Raw genomic sequence first — 23,452 nt, forward strand, 5'->3', positions numbered from 1 at the left:
TAACTATAATGTCCCTGTAAATTTAGTTTTTTTATTGAATATATATATAAGTATATATATATATACTTGAGGATTAAGGATCACAAGAAAACAACAGCCAGCCAGGGCAAAAATCTGGATCCCAAAGGATACAATGAGTCACAAAGAAATAAAATATCCAAGAAAGAAACTACCTGAGGAAGGCGGAAGCTGAAACGTTGTAGTGGAAATATATTTTTGTTCTTTGGTGAATCTATCTGTTTGAGTCACTTGAACAAGCCGTGAGGTGAAACGCGTTGTTTGTTTTGCTGCCAAAATAATTTTCGAGCACAGCAACTCCTGGCGTGTCGTTTACGTGTTTTCCTGATGGGAAAATGGTTGGTTAGTTATATTGGGCTTCCGGGACCCTGAAAACGACCCACTCGCGAGCAGGTACTGGCTTTCACCGGGATTCCGTGTTATGATATATATATATATATATGTATATATATATATATATATATATATATATATATATATATATATATATATCTGCAAATACCTCGCAGCAACGCTCCTTACAAAGAGACTCGAGGCAAGGACCAACTTTTTCTCAGCATTCTTTTATTCAGCCATTAGGTAGTGTGTCATGACGCGTTTCGGCCGTCCCAGCGGCCTTGGTCACATGGCGATACAGATTGCTTTTTGCCCATTTAAAGTGATAACGTGCAGTCACATGTCAGAAATGATGGACATAGAAAAAATACTATATGTATAAATACATTTGCCTGTACTTTCTCATGGTGCCAATACAGAAGTGAAATAACTGTATAAATACATAAATAAGTCACATTTTGCATAATGTATCAAAAGATTAAAAATATACATATACAACTTCAATTCGTTGTGCGAAGAGTACTGTCAGTTTAACAAGAAATAAGTATAACTGCATAAATGCATATAACTCTTCATCATATATATCAACGCTCACCCAAATAATCACCAGCACTCTCGGGGGTTAAATCCTATGTCCAGATTTAATGGCACAAAATAAACAACAAACGTGTTTCAGCGGTACGCCTTCCTCAGTGTTGGCGGCCGCTGAGCACAGACTTCGTAATTTATACGTCATTAGATGGTGGTCGGAATATCTGTTCCCCTTTGTACTTGAACTGCCCTTGTATACCCGGGTTACGAAGGATTTTCTAAGGTACTTTGAAGGAACATTATGGGAACCTGACTTTCTAATAAGAACTCTAGACATATCTAGTCTATATACTAGACTATCACACGAAGATGGGATTGTTGCTATCAAATATTTCCTGAAGAATCGCCCCCAAAAATGTGTTGAACACAGTGAAATGTTGGTGAAGTGAAGTACTTTTGCATGGACCATGTGGTTCGTGATCCTGAAGAAAGTGACAGAGAAAAACGTCTCCGGAGATTAGAATCACGCTACATTCTAGACTTGGCCACCAAGGTCCCAACAGGATTGAACATGGGGGAGGAACTGGGGGTACACTTGTAAATATGTCAAGCATGTTTTATTGTGGTAGAAGGTGTTGGGTGGGTTAGGGAGGAAGATGTCATCAATTTTTTTAAATCGCATGAAATTGATAAGCCCATTCAGGGCTCATTTATGTGAATTGGGCATTACACCACAACAGTGGTTAGCGGTGAAGACACGTTATGAGGCAGTCTAGCGCGCCGGCTATGCTGTGTCTAAAAAATGTTTGTAGTACAGCGCAGCGGCGCAGCCCATACAGGGCGGAATACAGCACATCTTGTAAGGTAGTGCAGTTTTTGCTTGGCCCACGCAGGAAATTGATTAGCATTAGCTTGAAGGCCCGCACTCAAATAAAATAGACAGTGTTTTTAAATGTTAGGGCAGCATGCTAAACATCGTGTCTGCCACTCGCTACAAATATGAGAATGAAAATTGCACTGCTAATTACTGTGGCTTGTTCGTAAGTTTAATGATTTACAATGAATTTTCTTGTGATATGCATGCGATTTTGAATGCTATGAATTTCATGGCTTGTGATCAATTGCCTGATGCCGCAATGGCACCAACCTGCCTGACCTCTTCCGGCTACCATGTAATGACTTATAAATTACGAGGTTTGTGCGCAGTGGCCGCCAACACTGAGGAAGGCGTACTGCTGAAACGCATTTGTTGTCTATTTTGTGTCGTTAAATCCATTAAATCCGAACATAGGATTTCCCCCCGAGAGTGCTGGTGATTAGTTGGGTGAGCGTTGAGATTGCACGCATGGGCACACGGCAGGAATATATAAAAATATATGTATATATATATATATATATATATATATATATATATATATATATATTCACTGAAAAAACGATGTCATCAGTGATGTCATGAGTGATGTCACTGACCATGTCATGAGTGATGTAATATGTGACATCATCAGCAGTGCATTGCGGGCGCGCGAGTTATAGTTAGCTGAATTAACTATAACGGGGGAATTTCAATGGTTTTGTATGAGTGAAATGTCCAGCTAACTATAACATGTGTGAAACCTATGGTTTTTTCAGTGAATTTCTAAGGTTTTTTAAATGCTCATTCCTAACTATAACGTGTGTGAAACCCATTTTTTTCTTTCAGTGAATTTCTAAGGTTTTTTAACTGCTAATTTTTAACTATAACATGGCTGAAACCTATGGTTTTTTCAGTGAATTTTCAAGGTTTTTTAAATGCTAATTTTTAACTATAAATTTTCAGCGATTTTCAAAGGTTTTGTAAATGATAATTTTTAAATGTATTAATTGTTATATTTTTTTATACTGATTTACTACATTATTTTAAACTATTTATTTTTAGATATTTTATTTTTTAAATTAAATTACACATTTTTAATATAAATTGAAAAAAATGTTTTTAAAAATATTGAAATTGTAATATATTTTTTTAATTTAATATTTTTTTAATTTATATATATTTTATATAGCAGGCAATGATATCCTATGGAAGGAAATTCAAGTTACTGGTAAGTACAGTTGAATTTACTTTTCAGGAATAGTAGTGAGCTAGATTGGGGAATTAATTCCTCTTCAATCCTGAGGTTCCCTGTGAGCCAACTAGCCCACTAGGTACCTCCAGTATGCGCCAGGCAGCTGTGTTGCAGAGAGTCGTTCAAAGGGCACGCCCCCTTTTTACAACACTCTGCAACACAGCTCCGTGGCGCTTACTGGAGATACCTGTTGGACTAGTTGCCCCCTAGGAGACCTCTGGATTGAACAGGAATTAATTCCCCAACTTAAAACGCACCTCAGGGCATGTTTGCACTCACATCACCTCAAGCCCCGCCCCCTACCTTCACCACTGTGCTAATGCGCCCTGTAGAGTGTTCTAAGTTGGGGGATTAAGTCCCCTTGCATACTGGGGGTCCCTCGGGGCCAACTAGCCCACCGGGAACCTCCAGGATGCACCAGGAGGCTGCGTTGCAGAGACGTGTAATGAGGCCACGCCCCTTTTTACACCTCTCTGCAACGCAGCCCCCGGGCGCGTTTGCAGAGGGGGAACTAATTCCCCTTGCATACTGGGGGTCCCTGGGGGCCAACTAGCCCACCAGGAATCTCTAGTATGCGCCAGGGGGCTGCATTGCAGAGAGGTGTAATGAGGCCACCCTCCTTTTTACACCTCTCTGCAACGCAGCACCCTGGCGCTTTTGCAGAGGGGGAACCAATTGCCCTTGCATACTGTGGGTCCATGAGGCCCTCCTGGAACCTACAGTATGCGCCAGGGGGCTGCGTTGCTTTGCCCCGGGGGGTGGTGGTCCCCGGGGCAGTGTGAGGGGGATTGGGCCCCCCCCCACACTTCTTTTTCACTATGCCCCTGGGATTTGGTCCCCCTGGGAGGCAATTTGAAAAAAAGCAGACCAGGTTTTAAAAAAAAAATGTGGGGCCTTGGGGGTCCTTGTGGGACCACCTGAGCAGGCCTAGGGGGTCAAGCTGTTTCTACCCTACCCCCTTTTTGCATTCTACACGTTTGTTTTTCTGCTTTCTTGTGCCTTGGTCTACCGAGCACAAGATGGCTGGCAACACTTCCTGGTTTGGAGTGTTCACAGCCAATGAGCATGCAGCTCGTACTCAGAAAGGTATGCGTACGGTACTCGTACGGTACTCGTACCCCGCGATTTTTGTCCCCAAAAAATTGGGGGGCCTTGGGGGGTCCTTGTGGGACCCCCTGAGCAGGCCTAGGGGGTCAGGGTGTTTCTACCCTGCCCCCTTTTTGCGTTCTACACGTTTGTTTTTCTGCTTTCTTGTGCCTCAGTCTACCGAGGCACAAGATGGCTGGCAACACTTTCTGGGTTGGAATGTTGACAGACAGTTGACAGCCAATTAGCATTCAGCTCGTGCTCGGGAAGGTACAGAGTACAGTAAGCTTACTGTAAGCGAACAGTAAGCTCCTCATAATATACTTCTTATTATACTTATGATTTTCTCAGGAACTACTGAACGGATTTACACCATAAAGGGTCATCTGCGAACCGAACTCTACCTTTTTGCCAAATTTGATGAAATTCCGTTCAGCCGTTCGGGCTGTAGACCTGCCCAAAGGTCCTATGGAAAATTGCATGGGGAAAACACGTTTTGGGACCCCCCTTTTTTCTCAGCCCCGCTTCAAGAATCACCCCAAAACTTTCAGGGAAGGAGCGGAGCGGAGCAGGCCATTTTCTTGGAGAAATTCACGAAGATTCGTCCACCGGCGCCAAAGTTATTCCAAATAGAATTTTGTGGATTTCCTATGGAAACTAGGTTTTAACTATATTTACCTACTGGCACCAGTAGGTAATATATATATATATCATGCAATGTGACCCTTCAGACCTTGTTTGCGCTCGGCTACTGATGCTCAGCATAGGGGCCGGATCATGGCCCAAACAACAATTTTACTCCAAGGATGCGGCACTTCAGACTTGGGTGATTTTAGCTTGATTTATTCAGCAACAACTCAAACCAACGCGTTTCAGCCTAACCTAAACATATATATCTTTAGCAAAAATAGAAGGAATGGACTGGACATTGTTATTGTTACTGCTGTTTTATTGTTGCTTTCTGAGCTTGTCCCCCCTCCACTGCCTCCCCGAGAAGCTTATGACTGCTCATCATCTCTAGCCTGGAAGTCAATTGCACAAAGTGTTGCACTTGGCCTGTTTGCAGAGCCATAGTAGTATGAGCTCCGTGAGATCAGCAGCAAATAACCTCTACCACCAAGCTTGAGGCCAACTAGTCCTGCCTGCCGTGTGGTCCCCCACATATGGTCTGACACTTGTTATCCCCACAACTGCATGATCTGGGCAGAAACACCCTGACAAGTGCATTCATGAGAGGCTGAAATCTGGCTCCTATGAGGTGTTTGTGAATAATAATTTATGTGTCACTTTATTCGAAGATGTTTGGCTGCTGAGGCTGGTGTCAAGATGTCGGGAGAGAAGAGAACATGATATGAGAGGGCAGCGTAGTGGGGGACGATGTGGTTTTGAATTAGATTATCATGGTTTTAGCAAAATTATTCATAAGGAAGTGGATTAGCAGCCATTATCGAGCTACCAAGAGACAATGTGAAACGTTTATTTCTAGGGTGTTTAAATACAAGAAAATGTCCTGGTGTCAGCCACATAAACATGAAACGAGAAATAGAAGAAGAAACTGAGGCATTGCTATCCACAATAAATTCCAATCATAAGATTGGGGTGTAAGAAGCATTAGCTTACCTTTCCAGTCGTTCAGAAAGATTATCTGCAGAGTCAGCTGAAGGGATTTGGTAAATGTCTGATAACTCCAACCGCTGTCTGTAACCTTTTTTCAAAATAGGGTTTGTCCATCTGAAACAAATGATACAACTCTGAGATAAAAAGAAGCTGAGTTGTATGTGACTTATTATATTTTAACTTATAATCAACCTAAGCATATTAAACCCATGACATGGAAAAATTGACACGGTTAGAAGGAGACAGTCAATCGAGGCAGCATCCAAAGAGTAAACTATACAAGAAGAATATCCCCTCAGCACAAAGGTCTTGCTGGGTATTCTAGGAAGTAGATACAAGAAGATTTACCAGCAGTGACATGCGCATTATTAGCTAATATTGGCATCATTGTTCATTTTGGAAAACTTAGCTAAAGAGTTTAAATCTGAATCCATCAACTTTACTTGTCTTCTCATTTTTGAAAGCCATGGAACTCCTAGGAAGGATAAACTAATCCCATATGTGGAAATTTGATCTTCTAGGCAAACCACCTCCCAGACATCTCTGGATCAGAATGACATTGAGGCATCTATACTAAAGATTTGATCAAAACTCAGATAATAGCCATCTGCTCATTCGTCAGGTAAACCATACAGCGAGCTAGAAGGCAAATCACAATTTTCTTTTTTTACACTGTTTGTAAATTGTAACCCCTGATAACACTATTAGTGTTTGTGGGAGTAGGAGCATTGCCATCTGCAACAATTGGCTGTTCAAAGAACTTCCAGACTGAATACATTGGTGGGACGAATTAATTAGTCATTAAGAGGCTGAACTTATCAGCTGCTAGGAATAGAATTGTTTTTGGGTGGAATACTTCAGGATAGCACCGGAATTAATCAGATGACATAGAAGCCCTAGGCACATGTGTGTAATAGTACGAAGGCTGGTACTGTTGTCGCTGAACTGAATTTGGAAGATTAATTTCTCTTTCCCTTTGCACTTGGCTTTGGAGAGAGGTGATTCAAATGGTTTCTGTGTAATGTTTCATCACCTGACTTTCAGGGCTGACATCTTGTTTGACTTCTGGGAAAGGTTGTACACAGGTGCCCCGGTTGCAGATCCTATGATTAGATGTACCAACTTTTATGATAGAAGTGGTCCGCATGTTTCCAGGGTGGCCATACACTGCTGATATAAGAGGATTGACAAATCTTTAGGCAATCTGGCTCCACTCATTTTTTAGCTTTATACAGTAGGTTTAGTTGTTTCTTGTTTATTTGCAGAGAGCACACATATCTATGACATTCACATACAGTTGTGCCAAGGGATTATTATCCCTTGGGATTAACAGATATCTATCAGCTCAGGATTTTGGTTATTCTTATTGGCTAAACTACAGAAAGGAAGGTTTACAAGGGTGGTGGAAAGTAAATCACAGGTATTATCAAGATCAAATGCTTGTACTGCACTGTTTGTAGCATTAAAGTGACACCAGGGAAATGATATTGCTTCATCCAAATATTATTTTTGGCATTGGCCAGTAATTGGATTGCCAGGATAGGCTTCAATCCACTAGTTGTTACAGAATTCCCATAATTTTGTGTGGATAGCATCAGAGCCCTTACAAAATTTACGGTTTATCTCAAGGTCTTTGTACAGTGCCCATACACTGGTCTTATGGCAGTATCCCTTGCTTCAGTGAGTTACAGTGCATAGTTCAGCTAGTCAATTAAAATCTGATCCAGGAAGGTCAGCCCCCAGCATGCCTGTTCACCCGTGGCAGACTTGTAGGAGTTGATGCTGATTGCTGCTGCATTTTTGTTATATCTATAGGTCTTCTCTGTGTGTAGTTTCCTGACAAGGGGGCACATTAAGGCTGTTTCAGTTACCCAGGGATGGACTAATGCACTTACAATTTCTTCCTATAGTGGAATTAACAGGAATGGAATTAAGAATGTTAAAGTATGTTTAGGCCTGCCATCCGTGGCGTGGCTTTCCCCCTAAATTTTGCCATCAACCCTTCTGTTTGCTGACTTAATTTTTTTCTGGTTTTCTTACTCTGCATACGTTACCAGTGCTAAAGTGTTTGTGCTCTCTGCTTAAAACATGGTAAGATTGGCTTGTACCCAATTAGCATATTTTATTTACCTGCAAGTCCCTAGTAAAGTGGAACTACCTGTTCCCAGGGCCTGTAAAATAAATGCTACTACTGGGCCTGCAGCACTGATTGTGCCACTCACTTAAGTAGCACTCTAAACATGTCTCAGGCCTGCCATTGCAGCCTGTGTGTGTGCAGTTTTAAATGGTGTATTCCAGCTGATAAAATAACAAAATTACCAGGCCCGTAACTTCCTTTTTAATACATATGTCACCCCGAGGGTAGACAGCTTGAGGGCAGGATGCAGTGTCTTTAAAAAGTTGGACATATACTTAAAAGTTTTACATGTCCTAGTAGAGAAAAACCCCTAAAGTCACTTTTCAGGACTGCAAGGCCTGCCTCTTCCATACGATAACAATGGAGTTACCTTATTACATTTTATAAGTGTAATTTCCAAATGGGAACAGGTACCAGTTCATGTTTGGTGTCTTTGGAATTGTAATGAAAAATCCTAACTTAGGTTGAAATCGGATTTTAAATTACAATTTGGAAAATGCCATTTTTCTTCCTTCGATATTTGGTGCCTGCAGCCTGTCCCTGGGTCACATGACTGGGTGTAGTTGATAGTTGGGCTTTGTGTATTCCTCCTAGACAGACACACGCAATAGCGAGCATAGTTGTGACTAGATGGACCATCACCAGCCTTAATAAAAGATGGCTTCCAGCCAGACAGCTTCCCACCAGAAAATTGGAAAGACTGCTACATCATTGCCCTGAAAGAGACATTGTCAATAGTTGCCCTCCCAGTAGTAGGTTTCACACTACCAAATTCTGGCTACCAGATTGCAACACTATGGTAGGCCTCCCAGGATACATATCTCTCAGATTGGATAGCTGCATCAAGGAACTATTTTCGCAGATTCAGGTCTTCAAATAATTAAGTTTACTAAATGGGCTGAAGATAACAGACCACCATTACTCTTATTCAATGATTATGCTCACTCCAATTCAGCAAGAAAGAAAGAGCTACTGCAATTCAGTAAGAAAGAAAGAGCTACTTGAAATATTATCCTAGAGTATGGCAGACAAGCAAACCCAACATTGGACATAATCTTAACAGGTGACTTTAATGCAAATTGTATCTATTATCCTGATAAAGACGACATTCTACCTGCGGAAAACTGTTTCTGGAAAGTCCCAGCACAGACAAAGCATGTCACCAAAAGTCAAAACCCAACTGGAGAATAATTTGTGACAACCCTAGAATTCTTAGGCATGAGGGTGCTTAGTTCACTCAAGGTATCCCCTCCCCCGAACTATACTTATTTTGGACAATTTCAAGAGCAATCATCAACTATACAATTGTTTCACTGCCATTAATTCCACTGAGCCAGCAATACAAAATGATATGTACAAAAGAAAGTGATCATTCATATCAGACGCTATCACTAGGGCTAACAATCCGAAGTCATCCATCGGCGCCAGCGGAAATAGGCCTGCTACACTCAACCAACCTAAAGCGTCTGAGATGGAAACAGTAAATCAATAGTAGACCTTGTTAACCTGGCAAGAAGCCTTATGACCAATAGTGTAATCACCAGTAACACCCTAATTGATGCATGGACAAAGTTTAGGGTGGAACTACTAACACAAGCTGGGCCCGGAAAAGTGGATCCACCCACAGTGTGACATCAGCCAGCTACGCTCTTGACCAAGTGCATCGCTCTAAGAAAAGAGCTAAAGAAATCCATCAGACGCCTAGGAACAGGAGGTCAGCTCTGCTCCCTTTGGGAAAGAGTAAAAACCCTAAAGAAACAATACAAAAAACAAATCTGGGAGGATAGGAGAGCCGCCAATGAGGCATTCTGGTCGAGACTAATATTTTACTCCAGGCAGACAAACTCCAGGAAATTCTGGGAAACAATGAATGGCCTCAATGGATCAACGAAAGCAATAAGCAGTTCAACTATACCGAAGTTACAATGGGTTTCCCATCTTAGCTATGTTTTCACCATCAATGAACGCTCTGTCAATCAAGACAACATCAATCACTTTGGTAACAGCTCAGTTTCAACGGAACCTCTCACAATCTCACAAGCCCCATTTAAAGAGAAGTGTCACCTCATTTTCGATGAAGGTACACAATATTGACCCTCCTGAGTTTAAAAAAGTTTTACTTGTTGGATGTCGTGAGGTTACGCCAGGGTCAAATGGCATACCACGGCCATCTTTAAAGGAGAACCTGAGTACTGGTCAGGGGCGATCTGCTCTATTAAAGACAAGCAGTTAAGCAGCATCATACCAGAGAGATCGTGCAGCTCCATAATAAATCTGATATTTAAAGAAGGAGACTAGGTCAATCCTGCCAACTATAGGCTCACTACACTCCTGGATTCCAAAGCAAAGTATTACGCTTGCCTCATATTAGTGGACCTGACTGGTCAACCTCATAAAATATATTCCTGTTAAACCAATGAGGTTTTAGGAAAGGCTTAGGTACAATAACAAATATCCTAGCAACTATATTCATAATTGAACAAAGTAAAGATCAAAAAGAAATTACATCTCTGCTTTGTTGAGCTTAAAGCAGCCTTTGACTGTGTCAACAGTGGATTACTCTGGAATAAACTAAATAATGGGGAATTCTCCTAAATAAGCTTTGAGCAGTTGAACAGCTCTATTCAGAAATTTGTATTCAAGTGAAAATTGGTGTTGGCACAAGAATATCTAGAAAAATACCAATCAACCAACAACTCAAGCAGGGATGTGTGATGGTGCATCATCTCTTTTATTTATTCATGGCAAATCTGTCCCCAGCCTTGGATCAGGTAAACTCTCATCTGCCTTAGCTGGGTCCACTCCACCTCTCTCATCTGTCTTACACAGACAACATTGTGCTGTTCAGCATGACAAAAGTGAGCCTACAAAGATTGGTAAAGGCATTGACGAGATATGTCAACATTAACCACTTAGCGCTAAACACAAAAACAAATGTCTATCTCTAACCAACCAGGGCGGGCTGCCACAATCCTCCTAAATACCACTCTCCTGGAAGTGATAGACAGCTACAAGTACCTGGGTTTGTACCTGGATTTAAAGGGGAATTTCGCGTTCTATAACCATTATGGATTTAGAAAACTAGATTAGAGCTCATCAAATTATTGTTTTAATATTTTGAAGCTGCTCAGTCTAATATTTGATGATCTTGTTATAATAGAGCCACGTTTATCATCAAAATACATGTGGAATGGAACACTCTCCTTTGAGAGTAATTATTGTTGAACGCATTTGGATGTATCTCATGTGATAGTATTTATGATTGTTTATTATTCAGATATATTTTTATACATCTATTTTGATTTTTTTTTCATATAGGTTGATATGATATGAGCAGGTTTCCTCACTACATCATGACATATTTTGTTCAATTATAGAGCATTCCCTGATGAAGGGTGCCATGCCCTAAATGCATTGGAGCGCACTCAGAAAAGATGAATGAATGATAATTGTCATTGAATTATGTTGATGGATTGAAATCATGTCCAATATATCAAATTCATGGATTGCAAATTTTGTTTACTGTGATTCTTAACATCTTATACTAAAACAAGGTGAACCCTTTCTGTAGGGATCAAGATTATAGCAGTGGGTCAGTAATTATATACCTCTCTCATGTGTATCTGGATCAGCAGTGGATAGATGCAAGGAGTAAAAACTAAAGGAGAATATCTTTCCTGTGTGGAAAAATACCCATCAGTTGTCGATCCTGTGCGCCCTGTTCATCATTTGGGTGCCTTCACACCAGGAAGGTAAATATCAACCACTGTAGATGTTTGAAATTAAACAGTGGAGAGCATGAGATGTTATACCAGAATCAGGGTGTGGAAGGACAACAAAAGAGTAGTGCATGTGACAAGTGAAAAAGTGAACTGTAAATAATCAGGTAAAATTGGGTAGAAAAAGGATAAACAACTTTATTAAACACCTTATTTCTCCCAAATCAATAAAAAGCGTGCGATGATAGTGGCTTCAACAAATAACCACTAATCCTTATGTAAGGTCAACAATGTTTCTGCAGTCTAAAACTGGACCCTAAATGGTATCCTGCTGCATTCTTCAGGACCAACATCGCGACTACTCAATAAAAAGGTGAAAAAAGGAAAAGGTATCACCTGGGTATTTAATAGTTCTTCATTCTCCTCGCTATCAGAAAATCCACATGGTCACAAGGGAACGATGGCATCCATCCAGAAAAACATACAAAGAGATAACAACCAAAAAAGCACCAAGTCAAATTGGTTACATGATCAATTAATGACATGCACAAGTGACTAGTACAAACCTCCTAGTCTAGTGTATTGCAAATTACACCCACACTTTTTTTATATAAAAGTGGTTACTCTCACTTACCAAACTTGGAGGAGAGAAACACTCCACCCCACCTGGCCACAGTTCAGGTAAATGGAGCCCCGCACTGGTGGGCAAAAAGAAGAAAAGGGGAAAGGGAAGGGTTACTCGGACATGTCAGGTAACTGACTTCATCACACCGCCCAAAAAAACAACAGACAACTTGTGTGAAGACTTTGCCTGCCGGCACGACTATTATTTGTGAAGTGCAGGTTTGGTTACGTGATTATTTTAATTATCACCTCAAAGCCTATACATCGCTACAGTACTGAGGTCTCAAAAACGTTATCACTCCTCAAGCATCAAGTGGACACACTCACCCTCTACACACCGCCACATGTCAATATCACAGAAAAGTTTACACTTTTCAGTTTGCAAACAAATGTCGGGCTCGGAAGAGGTCCGCACTCAAATGTCGTGGCTTACCTTCCGGTCGGTACTCCAGACGTCCTTCTGAGCGTCTCGGGGAGGTGCCGACCGGAATTGAAAAAAGCCTTAAGTAAGCTCCTTCCTCTTTCGAATAAACAAGACGCGACGTCATCGACGCATGCTCACTCGCGTGAGCGCGTCATCGACGTGCGTCTGCCTAAGTATCATGGGAAATGTAGTTGTACTTATCAGCGCTCGTAATTCAATGCCAAAAATACACTTTTACGTAACACTGTGCCTCTCCTGTTTACCAACAACAATTGGCCATGGCCTCATGATTACTTTATCCCAAAATATTCATAAAGGACAGGCAGAGTGTGTACAAAACGAGTCAAGTGACATGTGTTAAATATGCGTATTCATTTACCAATTTGTTATGTTACTTGCCCACAGCTGTCCCATCTCTAACTACCAGTATCCATAGCACGGAACAAGTATTGTTGTACACATTGTTCCCACACAGAATCCACCATGTTAACAATTGTGGTTAACCTCATCAGTCTGGGGACATAAATATCTTTACTATCCGTGCTTTATAATTACTTAAATCCTCCCATCTTTTATGTCTTCTGAGCTGTTATATCTCAGTTAGCTATACTATCCAGTTAGCACTGTCTGTTTTTAGAGAGATACAAAAACAGGGGGAGAGAAGAAGAAGTAGGGGGGCGGTGTGTATGGTGTTACCCCCTGACTATAGTAAGATGTCTATCACAGCGACATCCAAGGGATATTCTCATTCAATCCCGCTTTATCCGAGTTTAATTTATAAACCCATTTCTGCTCAAGCCTGAACAGAAATTGCTTTACATCTGATACATGGGTCGGGATCAGTGGCTGCTCAATCACAGTCCACTTCAGATCAGTCAGGCAATGACCAACATCTAGAAAATGGTTTGTCATCTTCGTTGCCTGTCGCTGGCATCTAATAGATCTCTTATGTTCCGAGATGCGAACCTTTATTTTTCTGGTGGTCATCCCCACATACCTCAAATCGCAGGGACATGTAATGAGATATATCAAATTGGCACTGTTGCAGTTCGTAAACCGTCGTTGTAACCATGGTCTATCTGTGCCGATGTCTATGCTAGTTGTCTTAGAGGTTTGGGGGCAGGCAGCACAATTCCCACAAGGATGATGGCCTTTGACCGCTGGCATATCCCATAAGGTGCCTACTGGTCGTGGTCCAACCATTCTAGGTCTTGTATGGACCAATTGGTCCTTCAAATTCTGACCCCTTTTCCACGCAAAAAGAGGAGGAAGTAATCTATCGGTCCCTGTGTTCAGAATTGCCCAATGTTTTCTCACAATTTGTTGGATCTTATTAGACTGTGTAGAAAAAGTGCTGACACAGGTCATCCGATCCTGTTTCTCTTTTGGCGGGCAAGTTTCCAACAGGCTCTCACGATGATTATTGGAGGCCTTCTTTTTTGATCTACGAATCAAATTTCTCGGATAATGTTTGGCCATCAGGTTTAACTCTAAATTCTTAGCATGTGTCTCAAATGTAGTCTTAGTTGAGCAGTTTCGCTGAATCCTTAAAAACTGCCCAAATGGTAAATTATCCCGTAGGGCTTTAGGGTGACAGCTTTGATAACTTAACAAAGAGTTCCTGGCCATCGGTTTTCGATACAATTCCGATTGTAATCCAGCATCAGTGGGTGAAATGAGTAAATCCAAAAAAGCTAATTGTTGCTTACTACATTCCAACGTGAATCGTAGAAACAAGTTCCTGCTATTCAACCAGAGATGAAAATTCTCGAGGTCAATTATGGACCCTCGCCACACCACCAGAACGTCATCTATATAACGTTTCCACACACGCAGATTACTGCGGTATGGGTTCTCCTCACTCAAGACGTGTTCCTTTTCGAACTGGTGCACATACAGGTTAGCGAGACTAGGAGCAAAGACGCTGCCCATGCTAGTCCCGCAAACCTGCAGATAAAAGGTGTCTTCAAACTGAAAAAAAAATTCAGTCATGGCTATTGTAGCCTGAGTCATAATTAGGTTGACTGGTGTAATGGAATTGAGTTCCCTTGAAGTTAGCAATCTCTCTACCACTTCTAGCGTTTCTGCCTGTGGTATAGAGGTATAAAGGGATTCTACGTCAAACGAGACTAGCAAATCCAACTCTCTATCGTACTCAATCTCTGGTAGAATCCTGAGGACATCCTTCGTGTCCTTCAAAAAAGTGGGCATCTCTCTAACAATGGGTTTCAAAAAGAAATCAACAAAGGAAGAAAGTGGCTCCAACAAAGAGCCTATTCCCGAGATTATCGGGCGGCCTGGGGGAGGCCGTTGTACTTTGTGTACTTTCGGTAGTACATAAAAATATGGTACTACCGGATTTGCTGCACACAAAAACTGTGCCTCTTTCCCTGTCAACCATCCTTCTGATAAAGCTTCTTCCACCACAGTTTTGATCACCACTGAAAGTCTCTCAGTAGGATCATCTTTCAATTTCCGATAAGATTTAACATCATTGAGTTGCTGTAGGCATTCCTCACGGTAGGTGCCAGAGTCCAACAGGACTATGGCACCCCCTTTGTCAGCTGGTTTAATTGTTAATGACTCATTATCAGTCAAACCCTTGAGAGCCTCTTGTTCCTTCCGAGAGAAGTTAATAAAAGGCTTTTGGTCTTGTTGGTACAGGACCTTCAAATCATGGTCCACTGCCTCCTCAAAGGCCATAACCTTGGCGGGAAGTCCCGCTGTGGTAGGATTGAATGTAGATGGTCTCTTGAGGCCGGTGTTCACCTCCTCTACAAGATCATGAGAGTCTTTGATGTTTTTCGAAAAAAGGAAATGTAACCGAACTTTTCTAAAGAATTTTCCAATCTCAATTTGCGTGAGAAAAGGGTCCCCCTTGTTAGTGGCTACAAACCCCAAACCTCTATTTAAGACATGTTCTTCCAGGTCAGTCAGTACATGGGAGCTTAGATTTATTATAAGGCTGGTGTCAATGACGTCCCTGGTTGTTCCTGGGGGATCTTCTTGCCACTCCGCAGGTCCATTGTCTTCAGTGGCAGATTCCATTGGACTTGCCCCTGTTGCTGGGATCGTCTCCTGCCTCGCCCCCTCCCTTGACCAAACCCTAAAAAAGGCTGTTGGTTGAAATCAGGGTAAAACTGCTGTGGACCATAAGGGCCCATCGGAGGCGGAAAAGGTGGAGTTCCTACTCCCCATGGATTGGGTTGCCACCACGTTGGGAACGGCATTTGAGCAAAGTTTTGATTAAATCCCCTCCTGTTCCTTCTGTTACCACGTCCACGATAGCTATTCTGACCACTACCAGGATTTGAATAATCGGAGTCACTTGACTTGTCCTCTGAGCTCGAGGTTCCATATGTTGATCCACCCCTCCGACCATTGATGTTAAAAGGTGTGGGTACATATGTATCACTCGTGTATGGGTACGTTTTCTCAAATGTAAACTTGGCCAGATCCTTTTTGCATTTCTCTAATTTGGTAAAGAGGATTGAATCTTTAAATTCTTTACTCGTTTTATTACCTTCATCTTGACTCTTAGTAAAGGCCTTGCTTGAAATAGTTGTTTTTATTTGACCCTCAAGAATCTGGATCTCTATCAAGATCTTATCTGCTGCCTTCTTGGCCGTCTTAATTATCAACACGAGCCAGTCTCGTGTACATTTCCAGGCGACCAAGGACCAGTCGCGCAGGAAATCCTTATCGTCTAAAAATAAACGTGGTGCATTCATGACAATTAAGCCACTCGGTGCACCACGTTTATTTTTAGACGATAAGGATTTCCTGCGCGACTGGTCCTTGGTCGCCTGGAAATGTACACGAAACTGGCTCTTGTTGATAATTAAGACGGCCAAGAAGGCAGCAGATAAGATCTTGATAGAGATTCAGATTCTTGAGGGTCAAATAAAAACAACTATTTCAAACAAGGCCTTTACTAAGAGTCAGGATGAAGGTAATAAAACGAGTAAAGAATTTAAAGATTCAATCCTCTTTACCAAATTAGAGAAATGCAAAAAGGATCTTGCCAAGTTTACATTTGAGAAAACTTACCCGTACACGAGTGATACATATGTACCCACACCTTTTAACAACAATGGTCGGAGGGGTGGATCAACACATGGAACCTCGAGCTCAGAGGACAAGTCAAGTGACTCTGATTCATCAAATCCTGGTAGTGGTCAGAATACCTATCGTGGACTTGGTAACAGAAGGAACAGGAGGGGATTTAATCAAAACTTTGGTCAAATGCCGTTCCCAACGTGGTGGCAACCCAATCCATGGGGAGTAGGTACTCCACCTTTTCCGCCTCCGATGGGCCCTTATGGTCCACAGCAGTTTTACCCTGATTTCAACCAACAGCCTTTTTTAGGGTTTGGTCTAGGGAGGGGGCGAGGCAGGAGACGATCCCAGCAACAGGGGCAAGTCCAATGGAATCTGCCACCGAAGACAATGGACCTGCGGAGTGGCATGAAGATCCCCCAGGAACAACCAGGGACGTCATTGACACCAGCCTTGTAATAAATCTAAGCTCCCATTCTCACTCAAATTGAGATTGGAAAATTCTTTAGAAAAGTTCGGTTACATTTCCTTTTTTCGAAAGACATCAAAGACTCTCATGATCTTGTAGAGGAGGTGAACACCGGCCTCAAGAGACCATCTACATTCAATCCTACCACAGCGGGACTTCCCGCCAAGGTTATGGCCTTTGAGGAGGCAGTGGACCATGATTTGAAGGTCCTGTACCAACAAGACCAAAAGCCTTTTATTAACTTCTCTCGGAAGGAACAAGAGGCTCTCAAGGGTTTGACTGATAATGAGTCATTAACAATTAAACCAGCTGACAAAGGGGGTGCCATAGTCCTGTTGGACTCTGGCACCTACCGTGAGGAATGCCTACGGCAACTCAATGATGTTAAATCTTATCGGAAATTGAAAGATGATCCTACTGAGAGACTTTCAGTGGTGATCAAAACTGTGGTGGAAGAAGCTTTATCAGAAGGATGGTTGACAGGGAAAGAGGCACAGTTTTTGTGTGCAGCAAATCCGGTAGTACCATATTTTTATGTACTACCGAAAGTACACAAAGTACAACGGCCTCCCCCAGGCTGCCCAATAATCTCGGGAATAGGCTCTTTGTTGGAGCCACTTTCTTCCTTTGTTGATTTCTTTTTCAAACCCATTGTTAGAGAGATGCCCACTTTTTTGAAGGACACGAAGGATGTCCTCAGGATTCTACCAGAGATTGAGTACGATAGAGAGTTGGATTTGCTAGTCTCGTTTGACGTAGAATCCCTTTATACCTCTATACCACAGGCAGAAACGCTAGAAGTGGTAGAGAGGTTGCTAACTACAAGGGAACTCAATTCCATTACACCAGTCAACCTAATTATGACTCTGGCTACAATAGCCATGACTGAAATTTCTTTTCAGTTTGAAGACACCTTTTATCTGCAGGTTAGCGGGACTAGCATGGGCAGCGTCTTTGCTCCTAGTCTCGCTAACCTGTATGTGCACCAGTTCGAACAGGAACACGTCTTGAGTGAGGAGAACCCATACCGCAGTAATCTGCGTGTGTGGAAACGTTATATAGATGACGTTCTGGTGGTGTGGCGAGGGTCCATAATTGACCTCGAGAATTTTCATCTCTGGTTGAATAGCAGGAACTTGTTTCTACGATTCACGTTGGAATGTAGTAAGCAACAATTAGCTTTTTGGGATTTACTCATTTCACCCACTGATGCTGGATTACATTCCGAATTGTATCGAAAACCGATGGCCAGGAACTCTTTGTTAAGTTATCAAAGCTGTCACCCTAAAGCCCTACGGGATAATTTACTGTTTGGGCAGTTTTTAAGGATTCAGCGAAACTGCTCAACTAAGACTACATTTGAGACACATGCTAAGAATTTAGAGTTAAACCTGATGGCCAAACATTATCAGAGAAATTTGATTCGTAGATCAAAAAAGAGGGCCTCCAATAATCATCGTGAGAGCCTGTTGGAAACTTGCCCGCCAAAAGAGAATAAGGATCGGATGACCTGTGTCAGCACTTTTTCTACACAGTCTAATAAGATCCAACAAATTGTGAGAAAACATTGGGCAATTCTGAACACAGGGACCGATAGATTACTTCCTCCTCTTTTTGCGTGGAAAAGGGGTCAGAATTTGAAGGACCAATTGGTCCATACAAGACCTAGAATGGTTGGACCACGACCAGTAGGCACCTTATGGGATATGCCAGCGGTCAAAGGCCATCATCCTTGTGGGAATTGTGCTGCCTGCCCCCAAACCTCTAAGACAACGAGCATAGACATCGGCACAGATAGACCATGGTTACAACAACGGTTTACGAACTGCAACAGTGCCAATTTGATATATCTCATTACATGTCCCTGCGATTTAAGGTATGTGGGGATGACCACCAGAAAAATAAAGGTTCGCATCTCGGAACATAAGAGTTCTATTAGATGCCAGCGACAGGCAACGAAGATGACGAACCATTTTCTAGATGTTGGTCATTGCCGACTGATCTGAAGTGGACTGTGATTGAGCAGCCACTGATCCCGACCTATGTATCAGATGTAAAGCAATTTCTGTTCAGGCTTGAGCAGAAATGGGTTTATAAATTAAACTCGGATAACGCGGGATTGAATGAGGATATCCCTTGGATGTCGCTGTGATAGACATCTTACTATAGTCAGGGGGTAACACCACACACACCGCCCCCCTATTTCTTCTTCTCTCCCCCTGTTTTTGTATCTCTCTAAAAACAGACAGTGCTAACTGGATAGTATAGCTAACTGAGATATAACAGCTCAGAAGACATAAAAGATGGGAGGATTTAAGTAATTATAAAGCACGAAGGACAGTAAAGATATTTATGTCCCCAGACTGATGAGGTTAACCACAATTGTTAACATGGTGGATTCTGTGTGGGAACAATGTGTACAACAATACTTGTTCCGTGCTATGGATACTGGTAGTCAGAGATGGGACAGCTGTGGGCAAGTAACATAACAAATTGTTAAATGAATACGCATATTTAACACATGTCACTTGACTCGTTTTGTACACACTTTGCCTGTCCTTTATGAATATTTTGGGATAAAGTAATCATGAGGCCATGGCCAATTGTTATTGGTAAACAGGAGAGGCACAGTGTTTCATAAAAGTGTATTTTTGACATTGAATTACGAGCGCTGATAAGTACAACTACATTTCCCATGATACTTAGGCAGACGCACGTCGATGACGCGCTCACGCGAGTGAGCATGCGTCGATGACGTCGCGTTTTGTTTATTCGAAAGAGGAAGGAGCTTACTTAAGGCTTTTTTCAATTCCGGTCGGCACCTCCCCGAGACGCTCAGAAGGACGTCTGGAGTACCGACCGGAAGGTAAGCCACGACATTTGAGTGCGGACCACTTCCGAGCCCGACATTTGTTTGCAAACTGAAAAGAGTCAACTTTTCTGTGATATTGACATGTGGCGGTGTGTAGAGGGTGAGTGTGTCCACTTGATGCTTGAGGAGTGATAACGTTTTTGAGACCTAAGTACTGTAGCGATGTATAGGCTTTGAGGTGATAATTAAAATAATCGCGTAACCAAACCTGCACTTCACAAATAATAGTCGTGCCGGCAGGCAAAGTCTTCACACAAGTTGTCTGTTGTTTTTTTGGGCGGTGTGATGAAGTCAGTTACCTGACATGTCCGAGTAACCCTTCCCTTTCCCCTTTTCTTCTTTTTGCCCACCAGTGCGGGGCTCCATTTACCTGAGCTGTGGCCAGGTGGGGTGGAGTGTTTCTCTCCTCCAAGTTTGGTAAGTAAGAGTAACCACTTTTATATAAAAAAAAGTGTGGGTGTAATTTGCAATACACAAGACTAGGATGTTTGCACTAGTCACTTGTGCATGTCATTAATTGATCATGTAACCAGTTGGACTTGGTGCTTTTTTGGTTGTTATCTCTTTATATGTTTTTCTGGATGGATGCCATCGTTCCCTTGTGACCATGTGGATTTTCTGATAGCGAGGAGAATGAAGAACTATTGAATACCCAGGTGATACCTTTTCCTTTTTTCACCTTTTTATTGAGTAGTCGCGATTTTGGTCCTGAAGAATGCAGCAGGATACCATTTAGGGTCCAGTTTTAGACTGCAGAAACATTGTTGACCTTACATAAGGATTAGTGGTTATTTGTTGAAGCCACTATCATTGCACGCTTTTTATTGATTTGGGAGAAATAAGGTGTTTAATAAAGTTGTTTATCCTTTTTCTACCCAATTTTACCTGATTATTTACAGTTCACTTTTTCACTTGTCACATGCACTACTCTTTTGTTGTCCTTCCACACCCTGATTCTGGTATAACATCTCATGCTCTCCACTGTTTAATTTCAAACATCTACAGTGGTTGATATTTACCTTCCTGGTGTGAAGGCACCCAAATGATGAACAGGGCGCACAGGATCGACAACTGATGGGTATTTTTCCACACAGGAAAGATATTCTCCTTTAGTTTTTACTCCTTGCATCTATCCACTGCTGATCCAGATACATATGAGAGAGGTATATAATTACTGACCCACTGCTACTCTTTGTTGTTATATTGTCTATTGAGGGGTTGTAGCGGTGAGAGGTCTTTAAACATCCCCTTAGGCCCTCCTCCCCCCCTTTTTGTATGATGGGATCAAGATTGTGCCTAGGGGGATTCAACCCAGTTTCCGGGGCTGAACTTTTGATGCAGTACAGAGTTAAGCTTCCGACCAGAAAGCGATACCCCAGGAGCACATCAAACATTGGAATTTTGCAATTGAAAGTTTAACCACTGAAGGCAGTGCACCTGCATCTAATTTGGCACAGATACTTTACACATTACCTCTAAATTAAGCATGAGATTTTGGCGATCCCTCTCTCAACTTGCTTACAAAGGAGTCCCATCCTTAAGATGGAGGCCACTATCACTTTAGTGAAACGAACATAGGGCTAAAATACTCTGAGACATGGCAGCGAAACTGACATCGGACTAAAAACTATCTTAGTCACTGAAAGAAAAGCAGGACTTCATTTGATCTCCAACTTAGCTGGAACCTCAAAGGGGAGGCCATCGTTAAATGGTATCAGGCCTGGACACCTAATCTAATTGAAGGACCTTAATAGCCCTCATAAGGCGGCCTTTTCACTTCCACTCTGGAACCTGTTTTTATCAGAAGAGGTGCAGGATCTTAGCCATATTTGGTCTACAAGAGTTTTCCATATATGAAGAGGTTCTGATCCCCCCATCAAGTGAGTAGGCATAGAAGAGAGCTAGGCTGAGCAGGATCAAACATGAGAGGAGAGTGGAAAATGGAGCAGCAGAAACTACCTGCTCTACTCTAAAGAAAGAGGGTGCCCCTCCCCCAACAAAGGATCTGAGAGGCAACATGTTGGGATCATTTTCTGAGTCATTTTGAGCTTTTCTTCTTAGCATTACTTCAGCATTACTCCCTGCTCTACCAAAATGGCAGACATCTAAAATAATGGTAATAGAATTAGAACTTCAGTGTCCTTTCCTGACTAAAGATCTTTGCCTGCCCCTGCAACAAAACTGTGAGAGGAGTGAAATCTTTTTTCCAGTCAAGACAATGCCTCTAACTGAGGTGGCCTTATCGAAATAGGCACATACAGAAAAACACCCTGCCTCCTTCAAGATAGTCTATTGAGGAGCAATCGAAACCCCTACCCACACTTGAATCAGCTCCTCAAATATTTTGTAATCCCTCAAAAGCTCATCCCACTATGGCCATCTGCAGTTTATAAGACCTCATTGCATCTTATTGACCTCTCACATAAAGGAAGATGTCGAACCACAATAATTCTGTTCCTCCCACTCTTTCTCCTACAGGAATTAACTTACTCATTATTAACTACCTACCTGACCAATTCAAAAATGGAGGAAACAAATTAAAACACAATAGTCTAAGGAGCAACTTGGAAACCCCCATATCTGACTACTATTTTTGCTTCTCAAAAGGAGCCATTAAGACCAATCAAATCGTCCACACTGTTGCAGGGATTCTGCAATATCTCAGAACTATACTTGGGACCACAGAAGGTTAGTAGGCAGAGAGTGAGTTATCCTACCACTATCGTACTCATGATCCCGGGACCAACTAGCTACAGTGTCTCACTTGTCCTCCTACTCACTCACAGAGGAACAAGTCATTTTACCCACCCGGAACACAAAACTACCGACCCTCTAAGGAATCTCGGTAACAGAACACACCCTTTCGCTCTCACACTCGTACATGTCCACAATAAGATCTGACAGAGACACGAGAACAGTTTAAAATATTTATTTTAACTATAGTGCTCTAGTATGCAGTATGCATGCACAATAAGTAAAAAGATGCCTAACACAAATACGGTCAGCATAGTAAGGGTGTTTGCAGCGGACCCTGTACACCTTACAGATGAAGGTTCTACATCTCAGGTGTAGTTGAGATCTCGTCTGTCTGTTTGCATGTCTATGCATACCTATGTGACAAAGAGTATATGTTCGCAAACAACAGCTGCTTTTGTGTGTTTTGTCTATGTGCTAGAGCCTGCCCAAAACAGAATAACAAGGGGCATTGTTGTTTGCCCTTGTCTACTGTGTTCAGACTAAATTCCAGGAAAGCACAGACACAAAAACAACAGTAGGTTCTGTGTGAAAGTACAGTGTGGCACAAAGCAAAATACGTGTGTATAGTAATATGTGCAAAGCAAAGTAAAGACTGTAACTTGCTCATGCTAACATAGAGAAAACAGCTTAATGGCAGAATGCATTTTACTCCCTCAAGACAGTCAAAGCCTTACACTGCATATCCTATGGCCTTA

The 23,452-nt window shown here is 42.0% G+C and overlaps 1 protein-coding gene across 1 annotated transcript in view; it reads right to left on the reverse strand.

The window, feature by feature from the left end:
- The window catches only part of CFTR (CF transmembrane conductance regulator), a 1,176,514-nt gene that overhangs the window by 930,960 nt on the left and 222,102 nt on the right, over positions 1 to 23,452 (reverse strand). The window contains exon 2 of the mRNA XM_078674337.1: positions 5,700 to 5,810. Within this exon, the coding sequence (XP_078530463.1) occupies positions 5,700 to 5,810 (111 nt within the window). The remainder of the gene's footprint in view (positions 1 to 5,699; positions 5,811 to 23,452) is intronic.

The sequence above is a fragment of the Lissotriton helveticus genome, chromosome 1_1 (genome assembly GCF_964261635.1).
Source record: "Lissotriton helveticus chromosome 1_1, aLisHel1.1, whole genome shotgun sequence".
Lineage (NCBI taxonomy): Eukaryota > Metazoa > Chordata > Amphibia > Caudata > Salamandridae > Lissotriton > Lissotriton helveticus.